Genomic DNA, 19,768 nt, shown 5'->3' on the forward strand with positions numbered 1-19,768 from the left:
TGCGCTGCCGACTCGACGGCATTTATCGAGGAGTAACCCCGATAGGACTCTCCGTTCCGACGGTGTTAGCAAGTGCCACTACTCCGGGGCTTGCTTTCTTTTGGGTACTTTTACGTTAGTTTAATATATGTATATAAGTATGCTCTTAGAGGCTCATGGACATTGTGGGATATGTAAATATTATGTATGGCCTTGTTTTGGCTTCTTGATATGTTTCTGATAGCCTTGTCGGCTTTATGTTATACTTTATGTGTAGCGACCTTGCCGGTCACTTACGTACATGTGCGTTGAGTTATTAAGTATTTTTCCATGTTGCCCTTCCTTTCCGCGAGCAAATATTCTTTGAGTTTTGGCACGTGAAGTCCAAGTAACGGTTAAGTCAGGTGACTTCGGCCTACGGGTCGGAGCCTGTCATACTCCTCATCGGGGGTGTGACATCACCCTTGACTTCTACTTATAAATACTCTCTTCAATCCTTCCCCATTTCTCCATTTGAATTTTCAATCCTATCTCTTGAGCAATCAACTGACTATCCTGCAGTTGCTGCCCCATCACTTCTTGTACTTCCTGTAGTTGGTTTCTTATCTCTTTAAGCTTGTCTGCTTCCCCTTTATAATGTGTCATATTCAACTGCTTCAGCTCCTGCTTTACTTTCTTGAGTTCTGCCCATATTTTCTGCATAAGTACAGCATCAGAAGAGTAGCTCCATCCTTTAGCCGCTAGAGTAGAAACTGTTCGTGTGTGGCTAGGCAATTGAAGAATCTAAAAGGTCTTGCAGCTCCTCTAGATGGCCTAACCAGCTCAAGCTTTAGAGGGGAGTGATCTGAGAACTTTGGCTCCAGAATACTAACATGTTTATTTGGCATCCTTAGCATCCATTCATCATTTACCACATCCTTATCAGTTCTGCTATAGGTGTGATTATTTGTCCAAGTATAGTCTCTACCACAAGTTTTAATTTCAGTCATCCCAGAAGCACATAGGAATTCTCTGAAATCCTTGGATGATCAATGAGAAGCTATTATTATCAAAAGTTTAAACATTATAAATAAGGTTACAAAAGGGTATATTAGGAACATAAATAATTTATAGTATTTAAAATTAGTTTGGTCACAAAAGAATCAAAACAAGGGAGGCTAGTGTAAAGGGAATTAAATGTTATAAAGACGAACTTGGAGGGAGGTCTTTGAAAGTATTTCAAAAGTTTATTATTAAAAAATAAAATTTTAATGTGACATGACATACCAATTAGGAGAGAAGGAGGTTTTGTAATGTTTAGTATTTTTTTAGGAAAATTATGATAGTTGAGTGATATTCTAGTCCTAACAGAAACAAAAGTGATATTATAAGGCAATTGTCAAAACAAGGATGGCCTTTTAGGGAATTAGCTCGTATTTTTTCACAAAAAGCAGATATGAGACGCAAAGTTTGAGCCAAAGTCATTGGGTTCCGCCGAACCCGCAACCTGCACTGTGCCTCCACCACTGGGTAGCACAGATACAAGTTTTTCATAGGGATGTTAAATGAATAAGTTCAGCTGAATTTTGGCGAGTCACTAGGTTACATGGGATAAGATGAGCTAGGTCAAGATGGGCTAAACAATCTCCATCACTGCCCCAACCATTAAAAAAAGTATTATAACCAAAACTACATTAATTTTGTATGAATGGATCGGACAGCGAGGGAAACGCCAATATTGCTATAGGAAACAAATTAAACGTGGTTCACATTCATGGCAAAATCACCTCTATAAATTGAGAGTTGGTAAGAGGGAAAAATCCTCAAAACAAATCAAGCTAAGTCCCTAGCTAAAGATGAAGACCTGCATATTACTGTGAAGGAATAATGATACTGGAGAAAGGGCATGTTTCACATGCATTGAAAGTTGATCAGGTGGTAAGCACCCTTCACGTTTAACCCGAACCGAAGATCGTGAATTCGAGTCACTGGTGGAGTAAAAAAGAAGGGAGCTACTATGGGAGGCATTAAAAAAAACAAAGCACGTAAAAATAATTGAAAGAATTAACAAAACGCGTCTTTGTGTCATTTTCTATATTTCCTCTGTTATTTTGTTGGACCTACCGAGACCCAAGGAGGAGTAAATTGTCGTATCAATTGTTTTTTATACGAAACATAGTGATAGTTTGTGTTTTTACTAAATGTAGCAACAGTTTGTCTCAAAATTTAGCAATGTATTGCTCAAAATTTAGCAATGTAGCGAACACATAGTATCTGCGCGCAAGCGAAATACATTGTATCCGCTCGCAAGCGAAATACACTGTATTTGCACGCATACAAATATCTCTGCCTAATTGAAATCATGCAGATACAAGATCAACTTACATACATTTCAACACATTTTATAGTCATCACGCCAAAACGCCACACATACAACTGATATGCATATAATATACGTACATACCCTTTACATACATACACCATACACTTGTATGTCACTCTATTTTAGTGTATCACACTTGTATACTAAAATTCTACTACAACCAGTGGAAGTGTCTCTGACTTAAAAAGTTTTACAATGTAGAAATTTCATCATGACTTTTTTTTTTTTTTTTTTTTTTTTAAAAGCAATGTTGCAGAATGCAGCATAAAACAAGGAAGAAACCCATTGGTTCTTCTACTGCTTACAACAATTTTAGGAAGTAATTTCTTCACAATGTTACATCAAAAGGCAACCGATTTCATTTGTACAACAATTGAAGAAGACAGAAGCATCTGATACTGTCCTTTTCTCACTATATACTTCTTCGAGCAAAAATATAACCTCAAGAAAAATATAACTCAGTAATTGTTACAGATCGAAATTATTAACGTCAGTCAACATAGGGATAAGTGATAACACATGTCTTGTCCAAAAGACATTATAATTAAATTTTAAATCACCTTCTAAATGAATATCAACAGACTTTCATATTCCTACTTATTATCCCGGATGGCTTCTCTTTAGGTGTTATTTCTTGTTATCTCTTTTGGTGGTTTTTCTGTTACATTTCACGTTGTGTATTAAGAAAAGATATCCAAAGCTTCGCAATTGTTTTGTTTGGTTAAATGCACTAGTTTAACTCTAAATATATAGCCAAAGCTTCATTTTCTTTGGGCGCTGCTACAGAGCTTTTTTATTCTTTGAAAATGATTAAGTTGTTCGATACTATATTACTATGTTTTTGGAGGAGAAAGAATGGAAAAAGTCGGGTGGTTTTGGGTTGAGCTCCGTTAGGCTTTAACGGCTGAGCAAAATTTTGACTAAAAGTGCACCAATTTTGTATGGATGGGGGAGGACTATTAATTTTCTAAATTGAAAACCATGGACAATTTTTTTTCGAAGTCCAAACATATATAAGAGACAATTTTTTGGTTTTTCTCTTCTAGCTTCTAGGAAGTTCAAGCTGATTTGGTTCGATTTGAATAACTTACTCAGAACACAATAACTAAAATGAATTGTGATTCAAAACCCATAAATTAAAAATTCTAGTTTCACCTCTATGTTATTCGCCACCTTTATTGGATGCCAATGGATTCTTTGTCTGATGGTTCATTGAGATTAATTTGAGACCAATAGATGTTTTATGTTCAAGTGGTACATTAATTATAGTATTTTCTTTCATTTACCATATGTTGTGTCCGTTTATCGTGTAAGTGATTGTTTATTCATTTCATTTCAAATTAGGTGTACCATTTTACTTTGCGGAAATTAAACGGCTAAGAAATCAAAAAGAAGAATAGCGACATCAAATTAAGATGAAGTATGCATTGGCACTTAGACCTGCATTAGATAATATTAAGTTTTGCATTGGGACTAAGGCCCTGCAATATTATTATTACATAGTCATAATTTTATTAGAGATCTAGTAGAAGCATATATAACGATCACGCTTCGGCCTTTCCATATCTATCATCCAGTTTGAACACAAAGTCCTTTGGTCTCTCTGTGAGAACCAAACCCATATTTCCTATTCCATCAACGACGATGCCAATAATTTGGCAAGGTAAATATGGGCAGAACACTAGCTTATACGAGCTACGTCCTAGAGGCTTAATTTGGAACCAACTGCTCACATTATTGCTATCTCCCAACTTTGCACCTGTGCTTAAAGTATGAGTAAAGTCTGGGAGTATAGCAAGGTTGTCGACCTTCCACACGGTTAGGTTAGAACACAAAGCAAAAGGATTATGAGAATAGAAATGGATGTTTACTGGAGTAGACTCCGAAATCTTTTGATGTTTGGGATTCATAGGTGTAATATAAACCCCGATACCATCGTCCATAGGATTTTTTTATTGCACTACTGATATGGGACAAGTAGTGTTTGCGATATTAGCGAGGCGTATGCCTCCACCCACCATAGTAGAGTGGGTTGGAATCAGGAAGTACCTACTGGTTTTGTTCAGGGGATTACCCTCTTTATCGAGTACATTTCTCAAACCTGGTTGTTTGGAGAATCAGTGTTGCAAGTTGCAAAGGCAGACAAGGGAAGGAATATTGCAAGGGAAAGAAAGAGTAGTATGATCTTCATCTTTAGGGACTTGATTTGTTTTGATGATTAATCCTTCTTCCTAACCTCTTGAATTTATAGACAACATCGGTTGCTCTTTTTTTTCTTTTTTCCTTTTTTTTTTTTTTTCTTTTTTTGTGGGTTTTGGTGGGGGTGGGGGGGGGGGGGGGGTGTTAAAGATTGTTTGCTCTAATAATGTGTGAACCACATTTAGTTTGTTTATAGCATTATTGGCGTTTCCATGCTCTCCATGATGTGTTTTTGGTTATAATATTGTATAAGGTATAATTAATTTTCAGAGAATGCTATTCAGATGAACGGACCTTCATTATTTCATCGTGTATCTCGGATAACTCTTCCCATCAAGGCTAGGGCGGATGGGAAGAAATCACCTCGTATTTGTTTGTTTCCGTTGCGATTTAAACCTGAGGCCTCCCCGTTCTTTGCTAATTTAATTAATTACTAGGCCACATGCTTAGATGCCAATTTTTGTTACTATACTCTCCCTCCATCCCAAAATAAGTGTTGCTTTAGCAAATTCGTTACAAAGTAAGTGTCGCTTTAGGAATTCTAGACAAAAAGTAGTAGTAATTGTTTCCAACTATACCCTTATATTAAAGAACTACGTACTTGTTCTTAATGGTGCTCGGTTTTCAAGAAACATCTAATAAATAGGAGTAACCTAGTAAGTTATATCTGTATTTAATGTTTTTCTTAATGAAAGTGAAATGAGCTATAGCGACACTTATTTTGAAACGGTAGAAGTAATGCAGAAGGAATATTCCTGTTTTAGAGTATAAAGTCTTTTTCAACTACACTGTAGTTTTTTTATCTCAGTGCTAAAAATTATGGGAAATGAAAAAAAAGCTATTCATAAATATGATAGCTATATGGAGAAACTACTAGAAACAGAGGTTTTTTCCATCGACATTCAGTGAAAAATTTGTATTATAAAACATGATTTTTTCACCACATTTTCATAGAACTAGCTCATTAGAAAAACACATGATGGGAAACAGGTTCTCATAAAATGCTGAAAAACTTACTAATCTTCCCGTTTGCAAACATTACTACTTAGGTTTTTCCAACAAACATTTAGTTGGAAAAGCCACTAAACATTTTGTAGTTGAAAAATAGTAATTCTTTTTAGTAGTGAGAGCTAATATTTAAAAACAGTTTCTGGTTTTTGTTCGTCGAACTTACTTATGCGTTCACCATCAAGTACATAAAAATAAGATATTTCACTTAATTATGTCTAAGTTATCCACAAAAAGAAAAAGAAAATCAAATAAAAGGGTAAAGTTAAAAAAGGTGAGCCCCTACTAACAATGTCATGGCATCCCAACTAAAATGAATAAAAATGAAATTCCAACTAAACTATCGAGCAAAGCCGATAAGCATCCCCGTCATGTTCATTTTTTAATTAGCGCTGGTAGTTCGAAAATTAATTAAACGTGTCTTTTGTTGATGTTTGCAACAGATTTTAATATGCGGAAATAAATTATAACCACAAATAAAATATGTTGAAACGGAAATTTTATTGATTCTTCTCTCCTAATATTTCTCCGTAAATCGAGGGCCGTTAATAGCTTATTTCTCGAACGTAGGATGATTTGAATTCGGATATGTGGACTTTCTTGGGATGTATTTGATCTCCATGAAAGGATATTGTGGATCATCTTGAAATATTTGGTTGTCAAGAAATATTCGGTCACATATTGACTTCTTCTTGAATACCCATGAGTTTATGGGATATTGAGATGTGTCTTAATCTCTTTATGAATACCCATAGTTTATGAGATATTCGAGATGCCTTTTCAAGGGAATATGTATCCTTTTATATAGGCGTGAGCTAAGATTTAGGGTAGAATAGCCTCCAAGAACCCTACAGAGATTGGACTCGTCTTGTAGAGTCCTACAAAATTTCGATATCTACAGTTGATAAGGATAAAAACGTGATCAATGTCTTCGGATAACGTTTAAAAATAGTTAATTAATTGTTTGTATAATAACATTCAAGCTTTTGCATGAAAAATGAATTTCGTAAAGAAACCTGAGCAAGATTTGTTAAACTTTTCCAGTTTTCCTTCAAACTAAGAACTTAATTTTGAATTGGATAAAGGAATTAATAATGGACTTTCTACTCGAAAACATCCTTTATGTAATTAGTATTAGTTTTAATTATGAAGAGTTAATACCTAAACACCTCCACCAACCCCCCCCCCCCCAAAAAAAAAAAAAATCCCAGACACCAATTTTACGACGAAGCTAAGGTGTTGTTATATATTACTCTTGATCAACTATAACCTATCCTATATAAAACCCCAAAGTAGTGCCAATTAGTGACATGTGGAATGGTTTCACTGTCTTTGTAGTAGGTGAGAGTTAGAAAATAGGTTAAAAAATATCCATGTGGCATGAATATTTTTCTTTTTTTTTACTTTTATTTATTATGTTATTTCCTTCTCTTTTCTTATTCATTCCATTTGAGCTTGAAACCGAAATTTTAAAGGGATTATTGATTGAGCTGCTTGAGGCTTCATCTTCTATTAATGATAATGGAAGACTCCGAAAGATGAGGCAAAAATATCTCTCTTATGTTTATTAATGGTTAATTATATAACAAGTAGTCTATTTACGTAACTTTTGAAGATTAATGAAATGTAATTGCATTTGGTGGATTGAGTTATATAACAATGTAATGGTCGGTTGGATTGTAATTGCATAAGATGTTTGACGTAATATAATGATAGTCTGAGCCATATTGATGTAATGGAACATAATGATATAATGTAATTTAGATGCAATGTAATTATTTGATGGAATATAATGAATTGCAATTGCAGTGGATACAAAGTGTAGTGCTATATAAAGAAGATTTACAACAGTTAAACTTGAGAGAAAGAATGAAGCATTATTAATATTTCTGTCAATGCACCCTATACGGATTGTTCTCCTCTGTTTTTATAATATAAGACCTCTTGGTCTAATACACAATGTAGGACTCTTCTCCTATAGAAGGTAGGCTAACTGTAGATACCTATACATGATACAATTCCTATACTTGTCTACGTAGGATTCCTAATCCTTGGTGAACTCACTTTCATCCCCCCTCAAGCGGGACATTGGCAGTGACGCAACTCCGGGGACATTGGCAGTGACACAACTCCAAGCTTGCTCCGTAAGAATTGATATTGCTGCTTGGACAATGCTTTCGTGAAAATGTCAGCTACTTGAGTCTAGGAAGGGACATATCTGGTAACCATTGTTCCAGCTGTAACTTTTTCTCGAACAAAGTGATAATCTAATTGAACGTGTTTCGTCCGAGCATGGAGAATTGGATTGCTAGTAAGGTGCAGGGCACTAATGTTATCTCAGTAAAGTACTGGTGGAGATTCAAGTGATACACCAAGATGTCTCAACAAATGGAGAAGCCATGTGATTTCAGCTGCAAGAGAGGCAAGTGCACGATACTTGGCTTCAGCGCTGGATTTTGCAACAGTATGTTGCTTCTTGGATGACCACGAGATGCAGTTCGCACCTAAGAAAACACAAAGGCCTGTGGTTGATCGACGAGTGACAGCACAACCTGCCCAGTCGGCATCGAAAAAGCCAACTAGCTTCAAGGAGTATTTGGATGTAATGCGAAGCCAAAAGTTCACAGTTCTAGCTAGATAGCGAAGGATACGATTGACCCCTTTCCATTGTGTAGTTGTAGGGGCTTGCATAAATTGACAAACTTGATTGACAGCATGAGTAAGATCAGGACGCATCAAAGTAAGATATTGAAGAGCGCCAACCATACTTCTATAGTCGGATGCATCAACTGGAGATCCACCATCTGTATGAAGATCACATTTTTGAGATAATGGTGTGTGAATTGCTCTAGCACAATGCATCATGGTCCTTTGAAGAAAATTTTGTGCATACTTTTTCTGGATAATATAAAGTCCATCAGCATATCGGACGACTTCAATCCCCAGGAAGAAACGAAGATTGCCCATGTCTTTAAGAGCGCACTAGATACTTAGTTGAGAGATAAGAGACTGCAAAAGATTGGGATTGCTTCCGGTGATAACTATATCATCTACGTACAAAAGTAGTATAATAATATCACCTTGACGACGAAGGACAAATAAGGAGGAATCAGCATTACTTCCTAAGAATCCTAGGTGAAGAAGTACTTCACTAAACCTCCGAAACCATGCCTTCAGAGCCTGCTTCAATCCATAGCGATCCTTTGGAGCAGACAAAAATGATTTGTGCCAGTAGAGTCCTCAAATCTTGAAGGTTGCTGCATATATATTGTTTCTTTGAGTCGTTCATGAAGAAAGGCATTTTTGACGTCGAGTTGAATGTGTCTTCAAAAAATCTAGACCCTCAATTTGGTTATACCTTTTTGCGACTAGACGAGCTTTGTATCTATCAATCGTGCCATCGGCCTTCATCTTCGTCTTGAACACCCACTTTGATCCGATTACATTCATATGAGGCTTGTATGGTACAAGTCTCCAGGTATTGTTTTGATGTAGAGCTTGCATTTCTTCTCTCGTAGCTTGTAACCAGTGGGGTTGTGATAGGGCTTCTTTAATGTTCTTGGGTTCACCGGTGTTAGACGATGCAGTAGCCAAAAGGTTTAGGAATTCTGGAGCCTGCTTCATGCTTTTCGATTTGGTTCTTGTGATCATGTGATGTGTGTTATCAAGAGAGGGTGAAGACGAAGTTGGAATACATTGATAATCGCTAAAGTCGATGCATAAGTCAATACCTACAGGGTCACCACGACAAGAACGAGCGTTGAGGAACTTGAGGAGTTGTGAGCATCAGGATAAGAGTTTGCAGCTTCTAATGACCTGGATGTGCTGCTAGCACGTAAAGGGCTATTTTCTAAGCTTGGAGATAAATGTTGCTGCATATGGTCATGTGTGTTTGTTGGTGTGGCAGTGAATGCACCTTGGACCGCTGATGGAAATAGCTCAATATTTTCAACTTCATTAGTGTCTTGAGTAGCAAGTACTGGTGTCTCACGGGCTGCTTCATCTTTTGGGACATCAAGAGGTTCAAAGAACTCTTTGTACGTTGATATTGAATCCTGTAAGACATTAGAAGCAAAGGGAAAACAATGTTTGTCAAATATCATATGTCTTGATATATAAACCCTCTTTGTTGGTGAATGATAAAATCTATATCCTTTATGTAAAAGACTATATCCAATGAAAACACACGGAATAGTCTTTGGTCGAAACTTTTTTCTGTTGTACCCCTTTAGATGTGGAACACATCTACACCCAAAGATTTTGAGACCATTGTAATTGGTTTTCTTGTTGTGCAACTGCTGAAGGGGAGATAACATCCTTAGAACAGGCGTAGGGAGTTTTTTTATAAGATATAGAGCTGTCATGAATGCTTCAACCCACAAATACAATGGAACATTGGCATTGAACAACAATGTTAAGCAGGTCTCAACTAGATGTCGGTGCTTTCGTTCAGCAACCCCATTCTGCTCAAGTGTATGTGGGCATGATACTTGTCTTTGAATGCCACATTGAGTAAGTCAATATTCTTGGTGTATTGAAGTGTAGGAATAAGTTTCTAAGGTTTGATTTCGGAATAGAGCGGCGTAGAACTCATTTCAAAAACTCAAAAAAAAAGCTTCAATCTAGGTATTTCACTACGAATTTTCTATTACATTATTAAATATATTATTACCCTAAGCATGATTATTGTGTAATTGTTGTGGATGTCGAAAAAAAAACTTTTACAATTTTTTTTTTTTTGGCGTTATTGGGGGAGGTCTGGACTGCCCCGTTTTTCATTTTTTTTAAAAAAAAAAAATTATTCGTTAATTTGTTAATTGTTTATTTAGTATTTGTTAATTGTTAGATTAACGACTTAAGTATTTGTTAATTGTTAGATTAGTTATTTCAATTGTTAGACTAGCTAATTATTTATTTAGTTTTTGTTAAGCCAATTGTTTATTTGTAAATAATTTGTTAATTGTTTGATTAGTTAGTTAATTGTTTATGCTAATTGTTTGCTAGCTAATTGTTAATTATTTGACTTATTAATTATTAATCTTTATATTTTAATTGTTAATTAATTTATTTGCTAATTAGTTTAGGATTGAAAACCCGTAGTTTAGGATTGAAAACCCTTAATATAATTTTCGATAAAAGATTACATAACTAATACTACTTGTTAATGATTGGTTGAAAATGCATAAAACAGATGGATCACCACAATCCTTAATATAATTTTCGATAAAAGATCACATAACTAATATTACTTGTTAATGATTGAAAGCCCTAATTAATTTTAGGATTGAAAATCCTTATTTTAGGATTGAAAACCCTTAGTTTAGGATTGAAAACCCTTAGTTTTAGGATTAATAACCCATAGTTTAGGATTGAAAACCCGTAGTTTAGGATTAAAAACCCTTAATATAATTTTCGATAAAAGATTACACAACTAATACTACTTGTTAATGATTGACTTAAAATGCGTAAAACAGATGGATCACCACAATCCTTAATATAATTTTCGATAAAAGATTACATAACTAATATCACTTGTTAATGATTGATTTAAAATGCGTAAAACAGATGGATCAGCACAATCCTTAATATAATTTTCGATAAAAGATTACATAACTAATATTACTTGTTAATGATTGATTTAAAATGCGTAAAACAGATGGATTACCACCCTTTTGATCTGGGACCCTTCGACTGAGAGGTACTATATCTTCAGTGGGAGCATAGGTCGCAACATATATGGACATCCGAGCTACAGGCTGAGGCTCAGGTCTGTACCCAGTTGGGGGACTCAGCATGGGAGATCTTAGTTGCTCCCCCCCCACATCCTCGCGTCCTGGATATACTACGTTGGGGCGGTATATACCGGTGCGTTGATGTTGGTCGGGTACAGCACAATAGGTCGCTAGTGATGGCCTTGATTGAGAGATGGCGACCGGAGACGCACACATTTCATCTCCGCACCGGTGAGGCTACCATTACTCTCCAGGATGTGGAGGTCATTTATGGGCTACAGGTTGAGGGACGCCCATTGTATATTGAGAAGCCTTAAGAGCTGCCGCCTTAAGAGGATGAGTTGACGAGGCTCACCGATTTCGAGGCTCCAGGTGATGATTTTTCGCGCCAGAGTCGGGTTTTGATGTCGGCCCTTCATGCTCACTTGCGCCTCATAGACATGGAACATCCAATTGGAGAGGACACACCTCAGGCTGATGTTAATCGACGTGCGCGTCTATACCTACTCATCATATTCGGAGGCATCCTGTTCCCGAACAGTTCGGGTTCGCATGTGAGCTTGAGGTATCTTCGGTATATCGACGATCTTGCCGAGTTAGGATGTTATAGTTGGGGTGCTGCTGTGCTGGCCTACATGTATCGAGGATTCTGCCGATGTTCTATGGGCATGAGAGTAGAGGTCCCTGCATTTTGCTTGCTCCTTGAGGTAGTATATTTAAGTGTGTGTAATTAAACATAATTTTTTTTTTTAAACGACGACTGATAAAACATTTTTTAATGACTATATTAGATATGGGTGTGGACTAGGTTGAGACCTTTTCAGCTCGCATTTGCTCACCCTCCCGCTGACTATCTTGCTGAGTCGATGCCATACACGCGGAGATGGTCGTGAGGCATATGCCGACATGCGGAGACGCACCACAGCCTTCTCCCGTTTAGGGATCAGCTAGACCACATGACGTCGCAGACGGTATGTTCATATTTCGGATCCACATGCTAGACCACATAGCTACTATTTTAGTCTTTTATTGTTAACTAGTTCAATTCTTTTTACAGGCTTTTTATATCATATTTTGGATGAGCTGTCGGCGTTTTGTAGGGCTGGTCAGCACATGTGGATATTGTGGTGTCCATTGATACATATGGATATCGTTGAGTTTCACGCGCCCGACCGCGTGTTACGGCAGTTTGGGTATGTACAGAATATACCCGCGACTACGGCTTGGGAGCACGACCAATATGTGAGGGATGAGAGTTCGGGCGTCAATGATGCATGGCGACTCCATATGCAGCAGCAGGTCCAGAGTTGGGATGCGAGGATGACGAGCCTAGCGGTGGTCGGACATGACACTCCGATCCATGTGTACATAAAGTGGTACATGCGGATCACTTGCATCATTATTGGCAACCCCGCTAGGCGTCGTCCAGATGGCCTAGGATATGTAGCTCTCACAGAAGCGTATGAGGCGCTGGTAAGTTTTATTAGTCTTAAACTTAATCTATCGTCTTATGTACTACTTTACAAATTTATTCAATTGTTAATATTTGCAAACATAAACTCAATCCATCATCTTGTGTACCACTTTACAAATTTATTCACTTGTTAATATTTGCAAACATATTCAGGTACGGACCGCTCAGACGATGCGCTTTGAGAGCACCGCCCGTACGGAGGCCCCCGAGACAGCGGAGTATACAACACGGATGATTGAGCTTATCGAGACTGATATGCTACAGGCACATGACTTTGAGCATCTCGGTGAGCGTGTTCCTGGTGCCCCATCTCAGGCAGCGGGTGGTCGTGGTCGTGCTGGAGGTGGTGGTCGCCGAGAGGGTAGGGCCAGAGGAGTTGGTGGCCGAGATGGTAAGGCTGGCAGAGGTGGTAGGTCTGGCAGAGGTGATGAAGGTCCGTCGGCTTTAGAGATCCCGTCGAGTTCTTACCGGCCGTCGACTACAGATATCCCATCGACTTCTTCTTCCCGGCCGTCAACTTTATAAACACCTCTATATATACCAAACGCTTTGTCAGATTATGTGTCCTGGCCTTCATTTCCACGTCCACCAGTTCGTGATCCATAGGGTGAGCGGCCGGTTCGTGATCTACAGGGTGGCCTATATCTGGACTTCGACACCATGTTCGAGGACTTCGTGTTTGATCTGGCACCATCTGCATCTCCTGCTCCAGGGACTGCTTTCGAAGCCCTCTCAGTAGGCATCTTAGGAGGTCGTCGATGTTACGGTTCTCGCGCATAAAAGATTCTCATAACTTTGGCTCTTTGTCGTGAACAAACAGAGTCGCCACCTAATTTATTGAATGAGAATTAGAAAACCAATTTAAAGATTAATTATTGAAAACCTTTAAATAAAATCCAAAGAACGGGTAAGAGTTCTGGTGATCCCCTGAGGAAGGTTTTAAGAACCTCGGTATTAAGGATCCGCCCAATGTTATTTACCTATGAATCTAACATTTAATGGCTAAAAATTTGTATAACTTGTTTTGTAAAATGTGTTTAAAGGAGTTATATGTATAAAGTTTAAAAGAGGCATATTCATGGTTAATTAATTAGAAAAATGAAGTATATTTTATTTTGGGAAATAAGCTTTACGGGATGTTTTACTTTTGAAAATCATTTTAGCACTTTAATTAAGTCATTAACTCAACAAGTGATTTAACTCATAATTTGGCCAATTGCGAAGGAATTAACCCTCTCAAATGTGCACAATTATTCAGATTTTGAATTATATGTATAATTCAACTTCTTAATCCGTTAATGAATGTCCTTGTTTATAACCAAAGAGAAAACCTCCTAAGTCATTTGACAAGTACTCGAGCTTTATTATTTAAAGCAAATTTACTTCTAAAATATTTGAAAAATCCGTTTTGGACCTTGAGATTTGAGAAAAATGCAACCTTTTGAAAAGAAGGTGCTAAATTTATCTTAATCAAAATGTATGAACTATTTCTTTCTGAAAATCCCATTTTTAATAGAAAAAAGAGTGTACTCTTCATTAGATTAATCCCTTCATTCAATTATGAAAAATAGCTAATTCACATTTCTGAAAAAAAATTCTAGTTCTGTCCAGCAAAACCGCGTAGGCGCTGACTGCCTTTTATGAAAACTCATTTGCCTGAATATGGATTAGATGGCTTTCCTTGCTTTGTTACTTTCTAGAAAGAAAAAAAAAGAAAGAAGGGCTATTTGCTTAACTAACTTATGAAGTACTGCGAATGATAAAGAAAAATCATTCAAACATTTTAGCGACTGTGTTCACACATTCCTGCCCGGAGATTCAACTGGGTTAAGAAAAGTAAAACAAAGTAAAGTGCTAGTCATTTTTTACAACACAAATAACATAAAGAATTGAAATAAAATGAAGGAACAATTTTAGCTAAGTGGGCTTCGCCCCATTCTCGGCTTTTCCAATCATTTTTTTGCGCGGATTGCCCTTCTTTTGGCTCTTTAATTTTCTCTCTCATATTGTGGTCTTTAAATTATGCCATCATATTGTGGTCTTTAATTTTTGCCTTCGCATTGCAACTCCGAGCGTTCATACAAATCATGAGCGTTCGAGTCGAACCCCCGCTCAAGCATAAATTAAAAAAAAAATTGCAAGGCAAAGTTGGGCCATGTATACTTTGGACTCCCGTATACACTTGTTAAGGAATTACCAAATTTATGCCGAACCCGGCATACTCATGCCTTATGGGCAGACTTAGCATAAGTATGCTTTGGTAATTTCTTAACAAATTTATGCCGGTGGGGGCATACTTTTAATGAGCAAACTTGTGAAGAAATTACCAAAGTTATGTCGGACCCGTGGATTTTAGCCGAAGGCAAAATTTAAAGATTTCAAATATGAGGGGCAAAATTTAAAGACCACCCCAAAAGAAGGGCAATTATGCGAATTGCCCTTTTCCAATCTGCTGCTGCTATTAATGTTATTGGGCTGCTGACGTCGACTCGAAGAGATAATGAGGCCCAACACACAATGCAGTGGAAGTTGAATCCAGTTGGACTCGATGGTCATGCATAAAAGAAATAAAGGAAAACAGGATTAGCAAGAGAAAAGGGGAGATTGATGTTAAACTAAACTTGGCTAATATAATATACTAACGGGCATTTCAAGCATACAGTGCCAAAAATGAAGTCTCAAAAATAGACGAGAGTGAAATATGGGGAACCAAATGTAGCATGGTTTCATTAGCTTGGCAATAAATTTGACAACTCAAATAGATCTTCAGGTAACTCCCAAACATAACAACAATATACTGTTAAGCACAACATTCGAACCTACTTAAAATAATCATTTGATGCAAACGTAATACAATATGAAATACTACTCTCAAACTAAACTATGAGCAGACAAAGGCATAATTTAGAAAAGACAGCATGACCAAACTCAAACAAATTTAACATCGAAAAATGAAACTAACATTTCACATACTATATATATATATATATAGACACACACACACACTTTAGAAACCAATTAATGCATGACATATTTCATGAATCGAAGATGCTGTAATACCCTTAAGCAGACTACACACATAGAACAAATCATGATATATGTTTCCACTAATGTCATCCAGTGTTTTAAACAAGGGAGCATTTTCCTCCTTAAATAACTTATAGTCTTCGAAACTTGATTTCCTAGAGAACTAACAGTGAAGAGAAAGAGGACCTATGGCTGGATTAAATACATTCACAGAGGCAACATTAGATATGAAAGAAAAGCCCAACATTCTGATTTCAGATTTATCAAACAGCGAACTTCAGGGAGTATCAAGTGTCTAAAAGTCTAAGCTTGAAAGCTCTTAAACTGTTTTTGGGAAAATACTTAGCCAAAGCATGTGTTTGAAGAAAATCATATAGATTCAACAGGCTTTCGTGAAACATTAGCTGCTTATTTAAAACGTTTGACCGAGACAACAGAGAAAAACTTCTAGTTCAAAAGAGATTTTGAGAGACAATTACATCTTGGTTTTAATAAATCCATTTAGCTGCTGGTTGCAGAAAACTCAAATTGAAGTCTAAACATAGCATACTGATATTTGGCTTAAACAAACGACGAGAGCTAACGACACTTTCACCGCCATGAGAATTAAAATAAAGAGAAGAAAAGTTACTGCAGGAAAGAGTCAATACTCTCACTAAATGGGTGTATGGCAATTATCAGGTCACCACTTAAACAATTAAGACACATAAGAGAAACCAGCAATTTAGGAAGCAAACTAGACCAAATTCCATAGCTAGAGCAGGCTGAAAATACCCTCCTTCTTGACACATATATTCAACCAGTTATTTTTTACATTGATTTATATGAGACTAAATTGGTAAAAGTGGATTCATTAACATTCAAACAGAAGCTAAACTCAAAGAAAGGTATTTCAAACAATTAAGTATTGATTGGCGTATCAGTAATTCGACGACCAAACCATCAACAGACTCCTTCATACATGGAGGCAACCAACAAAGCTAGAACAACCATGATATTAAATTAACTAAGTCATACTGATTCTGAATTTAAATGGATGGAAAACAAAAACTAGCAAAATAATTATACATTACATCATGAGGAACTCCCCTTTATCTTAAAAATTCAGTTTTGTAACCATTAACAAGAACAAGAAGACAAGGCGCGTGGAAGGGCCCGAAATCGCGTGATGTTGAGGCGGATAGGGTTCGTTTGTTCATTTTTGTGAAATGAGATGAATTAGGGGAACTGGGGGGTTTAAAGGATTTTTTTGGGCTCGGGTTGGAGCTATTCATTTGGGCTGGCACATTTTGGGCTTAGATTTTAGGAGTTAGGAAGAGACTAAAACGTGTTAAAAAAAAAAGTAGCCCTTTTATGCCAATTTTAAACCTTTCTTGTAAAGAATGACTAATTCATTTGAAACTAAAAATCAAGCCAATCTTTTTTTAAAAATAACCAAGTGGTGTAAAATTGAGACGAATTAACAAATCAATTGGTTAAGCTTCTTGACTTTAACAAGGTAAAATACCTATCTTCAAATATAGTAATTAAGTCATAAATGACTTTAGTTTTGACAATTTAAATAAGTACTAAATTAAACACTTATATATATATATATATATATATATATATATATATATATATATATATATATATATGATTTTTGCGAATGAAATAACTCCAAAACTAGTTAAGAATATATTTTTGACTTTTATAAATACGTATTCCACTCTGTTTGAAATTCAAGAAGCTCGGCTAATTAATTTAAAATGTGGAGGGTCAAAATTGGGTGTCAACAGTCGACACACAGGTTTGATTTTTAGAATAAAATAATTTATTAATTATTTTTTTATATGTTATTTCATGTTTAGTTTAGAATAAATCTAAACTAAATTATTTATATGTTATTTCAAGTTCATTCTTTTGCGCCTGTGGACCCATCTCCAACTCTGGCCCAAAATTCTGCCTCCGGCCCCCACTCGGAGACCGTTGAGGAGCCGGCTGGAAGCTCTCTCTGACCCATCTCGGGAGGCCTTCGGACACAAAGCTGATTTTTACAATAAAATAAAATAATTTATTAATTAATTGTTTATTTCATGTTTAGTTTAGAATAAATCTAAACTAAATTGTTTATATGTTATTTCAGGTTCATTCTTCTGCGCCTATGGACGGGTCTCCTGATGAGATTGACAAGACTCCTGATGTTGTTGTCCCACTCCCACCGCTCACCGTCATCTCCCATAGGAAGCATGCTATGAACTAAGGTCCGGGTCGAAGGGAAGGAAGGGAAGCAAGGATGATCATGTCATAGAGCATGTACGGATTAAGAGGAAGAATGGGGATGGTGAGGGTGGTGGGGTTGGCCTTAGGCCTATCTGTACTCTAAAGGCGCCCAGATGTGGACCTGAGATTGTATATTTGTAAATAAAGTGTACATTTTATGTTAATATTATATATATTTTTGGTTATTATTTTCTTAATGATAATTAGTTATCTTAGTCTTTATTGTCTATTAACAATAACTCGTGCGACGTCCTAAATTAATTAAAACCCTATAAAATATGACACTTAAACCTAAAGATAATAGGTTTCCAAACAAACAAAACTTACTTGGGGGCACTTTAGAACCTCTAAAACGACGATCCAAACGTTTAGGTGTACTTGATGTAATGAGCCGACATTATTGTACGCAAAAAAAAAAAAAGATATTAAGTTCTATATAAAATATTGATATTTCGACGTTTTGAAACATGACTAATCTTCAGTCAAAGTATGGAAAAAACGTGGATTTTTAAAAAAAATTGGCCAAAGAACAAAGCTAGGGGGCAAGCTTTATGTTGCCTTCTTTTCTTACGAAGTGCATGCGTGAAAGGACCAGAAAGTTTTAACTTTACAGTTTGGTCCTTTCAAGCACAGAATTCGTGCGTGAAACCTACTTTTTTTTTTTTTTTTTTTTTTAGTGTTATTTTGGTTCAACTATTTTTTTTTTTTTTTTGGTACCACAAAAGTCGCGGCCTCCTCCATTCATACAATATAATAATAACGTACGTATGTGTTTTTGGTTATAATATATAAGGCATAAGTTTCAGGATGAATCCCTTGCCCGCACCTCGATTATTTCATTGTGTTGGCTATTTATTTTGACAGGTCGCTCATGTAGACTGACCCGACCAAGGAGATAAACATGTAGAGAGTTACCTAGGGTAGTTATTTTCTTAACTCCTAAAAATAAACTACCACTACATTATTTAAGGAGTGAACGTGCAATTGAGTGCTACACTAATTTTGGAAGTTCTTCCAGCAGTCTTAAATTCTCAACACAAAACACACAAGTAAAGACATCTAGTTTGTGGTAATTAAATTTTGTTTCCTAGTGAATCAAAGCTTGACTTGAGGTAACTTTTTGGTGGTGAGTTCAACAATTTCCACCGCAATCGAAAGGTACATAATTCGTTGTTCTTGTCCTGTTATTGATTTATAATAATGGCATCAGAGCCAGGTTATTTGACTCCTAATCTTTATCTTTCTTCTTGAAAATCACAATTATGAGTCTTGTTTGATGTGTAACGTGAAAAACGGAGCAATCATATGCGGTGTCGTTCGTGTTTTAATTATTATTTTTCTCGTGTGTGTTGAAAAGTATGGGAAGAATTATTGTTTGGCTGACTTTATGTGAACCGAATTGCACAAAGTAATTGCAAATCAAGTTGGGTTAGGTTTTTTTGTGAATTCATAGAAGAGAGAATTAAGAATAATTGGAATTCTCTTTGCAGTGAAAAAGAAATTTTGTATGTTTTCATTATATGCAAAATATCTCAAAGGGAAATTTGATTTGAATACATAATTATGCTTGGTTTATTTTTTTTAAATTGGGTTTAATGGGGAAAAAGGGGGAAAAAAATGGGGGAAAAAGAAAATTTTTTGTTTTTTTGTTTTTGGGTGAAAAATTTTTCCCTTGTATGGAAAAAAAATTTTTTGCTTTTATGGGAAAACATCTTCCTTTTAAAA

The 19,768-nt window shown here is 36.3% G+C and overlaps 2 protein-coding genes across 2 annotated transcripts; one reads left to right on the plus strand and one right to left on the minus strand.

Moving 5' to 3' along the window:
- Positions 1 to 7,885: 7,885 nt before the first annotated feature.
- On the minus strand, positions 7,886 to 8,515 carry LOC132039370 (uncharacterized mitochondrial protein AtMg00810-like). Its single transcript, XM_059429863.1, has one exon. It carries the CDS (start codon positions 8,513 to 8,515, stop codon positions 7,886 to 7,888), a length of 630 nt encoding a protein of 209 aa, XP_059285846.1.
- Positions 8,516 to 12,660: 4,145 nt separating this feature from the next.
- LOC132039371 (uncharacterized) lies at positions 12,661 to 13,279 on the plus strand. The gene is made up of 2 exons (XM_059429864.1): positions 12,661 to 12,753; positions 12,908 to 13,279. The coding sequence occupies exons 1-2, from the start codon at positions 12,661 to 12,663 to the stop codon at positions 13,277 to 13,279; spliced, it is 465 nt and encodes a 154-aa protein (XP_059285847.1).
- Positions 13,280 to 19,768: the final 6,489 nt, after the last annotated feature.

This window comes from Lycium ferocissimum, chromosome 12 (genome assembly GCF_029784015.1).
Source record: "Lycium ferocissimum isolate CSIRO_LF1 chromosome 12, AGI_CSIRO_Lferr_CH_V1, whole genome shotgun sequence".
Classification (NCBI taxonomy): Eukaryota; Viridiplantae; Streptophyta; class Magnoliopsida; order Solanales; family Solanaceae; genus Lycium; species Lycium ferocissimum.

What these genes read in the sequence shown, in the direction of transcription:
- LOC132039370 (XM_059429863.1), bottom strand. Translation starts at nt 8,515, where the DNA reads ATGGGCAATCTTCGTTTCTTCCTGGGGATTGAAGTCGTCCGATATGCT.
- LOC132039371 (XM_059429864.1), top strand. Translation starts at nt 12,661, where the DNA reads ATGCGGATCACTTGCATCATTATTGGCAACCCCGCTAGGCGTCGTCCA. An exon ending in CAGAAGCGTATGAGGCGCTG is followed by an intron (nt 12,754 to 12,907) that starts GTAAGTTTTATT and finishes AAACATATTCAG; the next exon opens with GTACGGACCGCTCAGACGAT.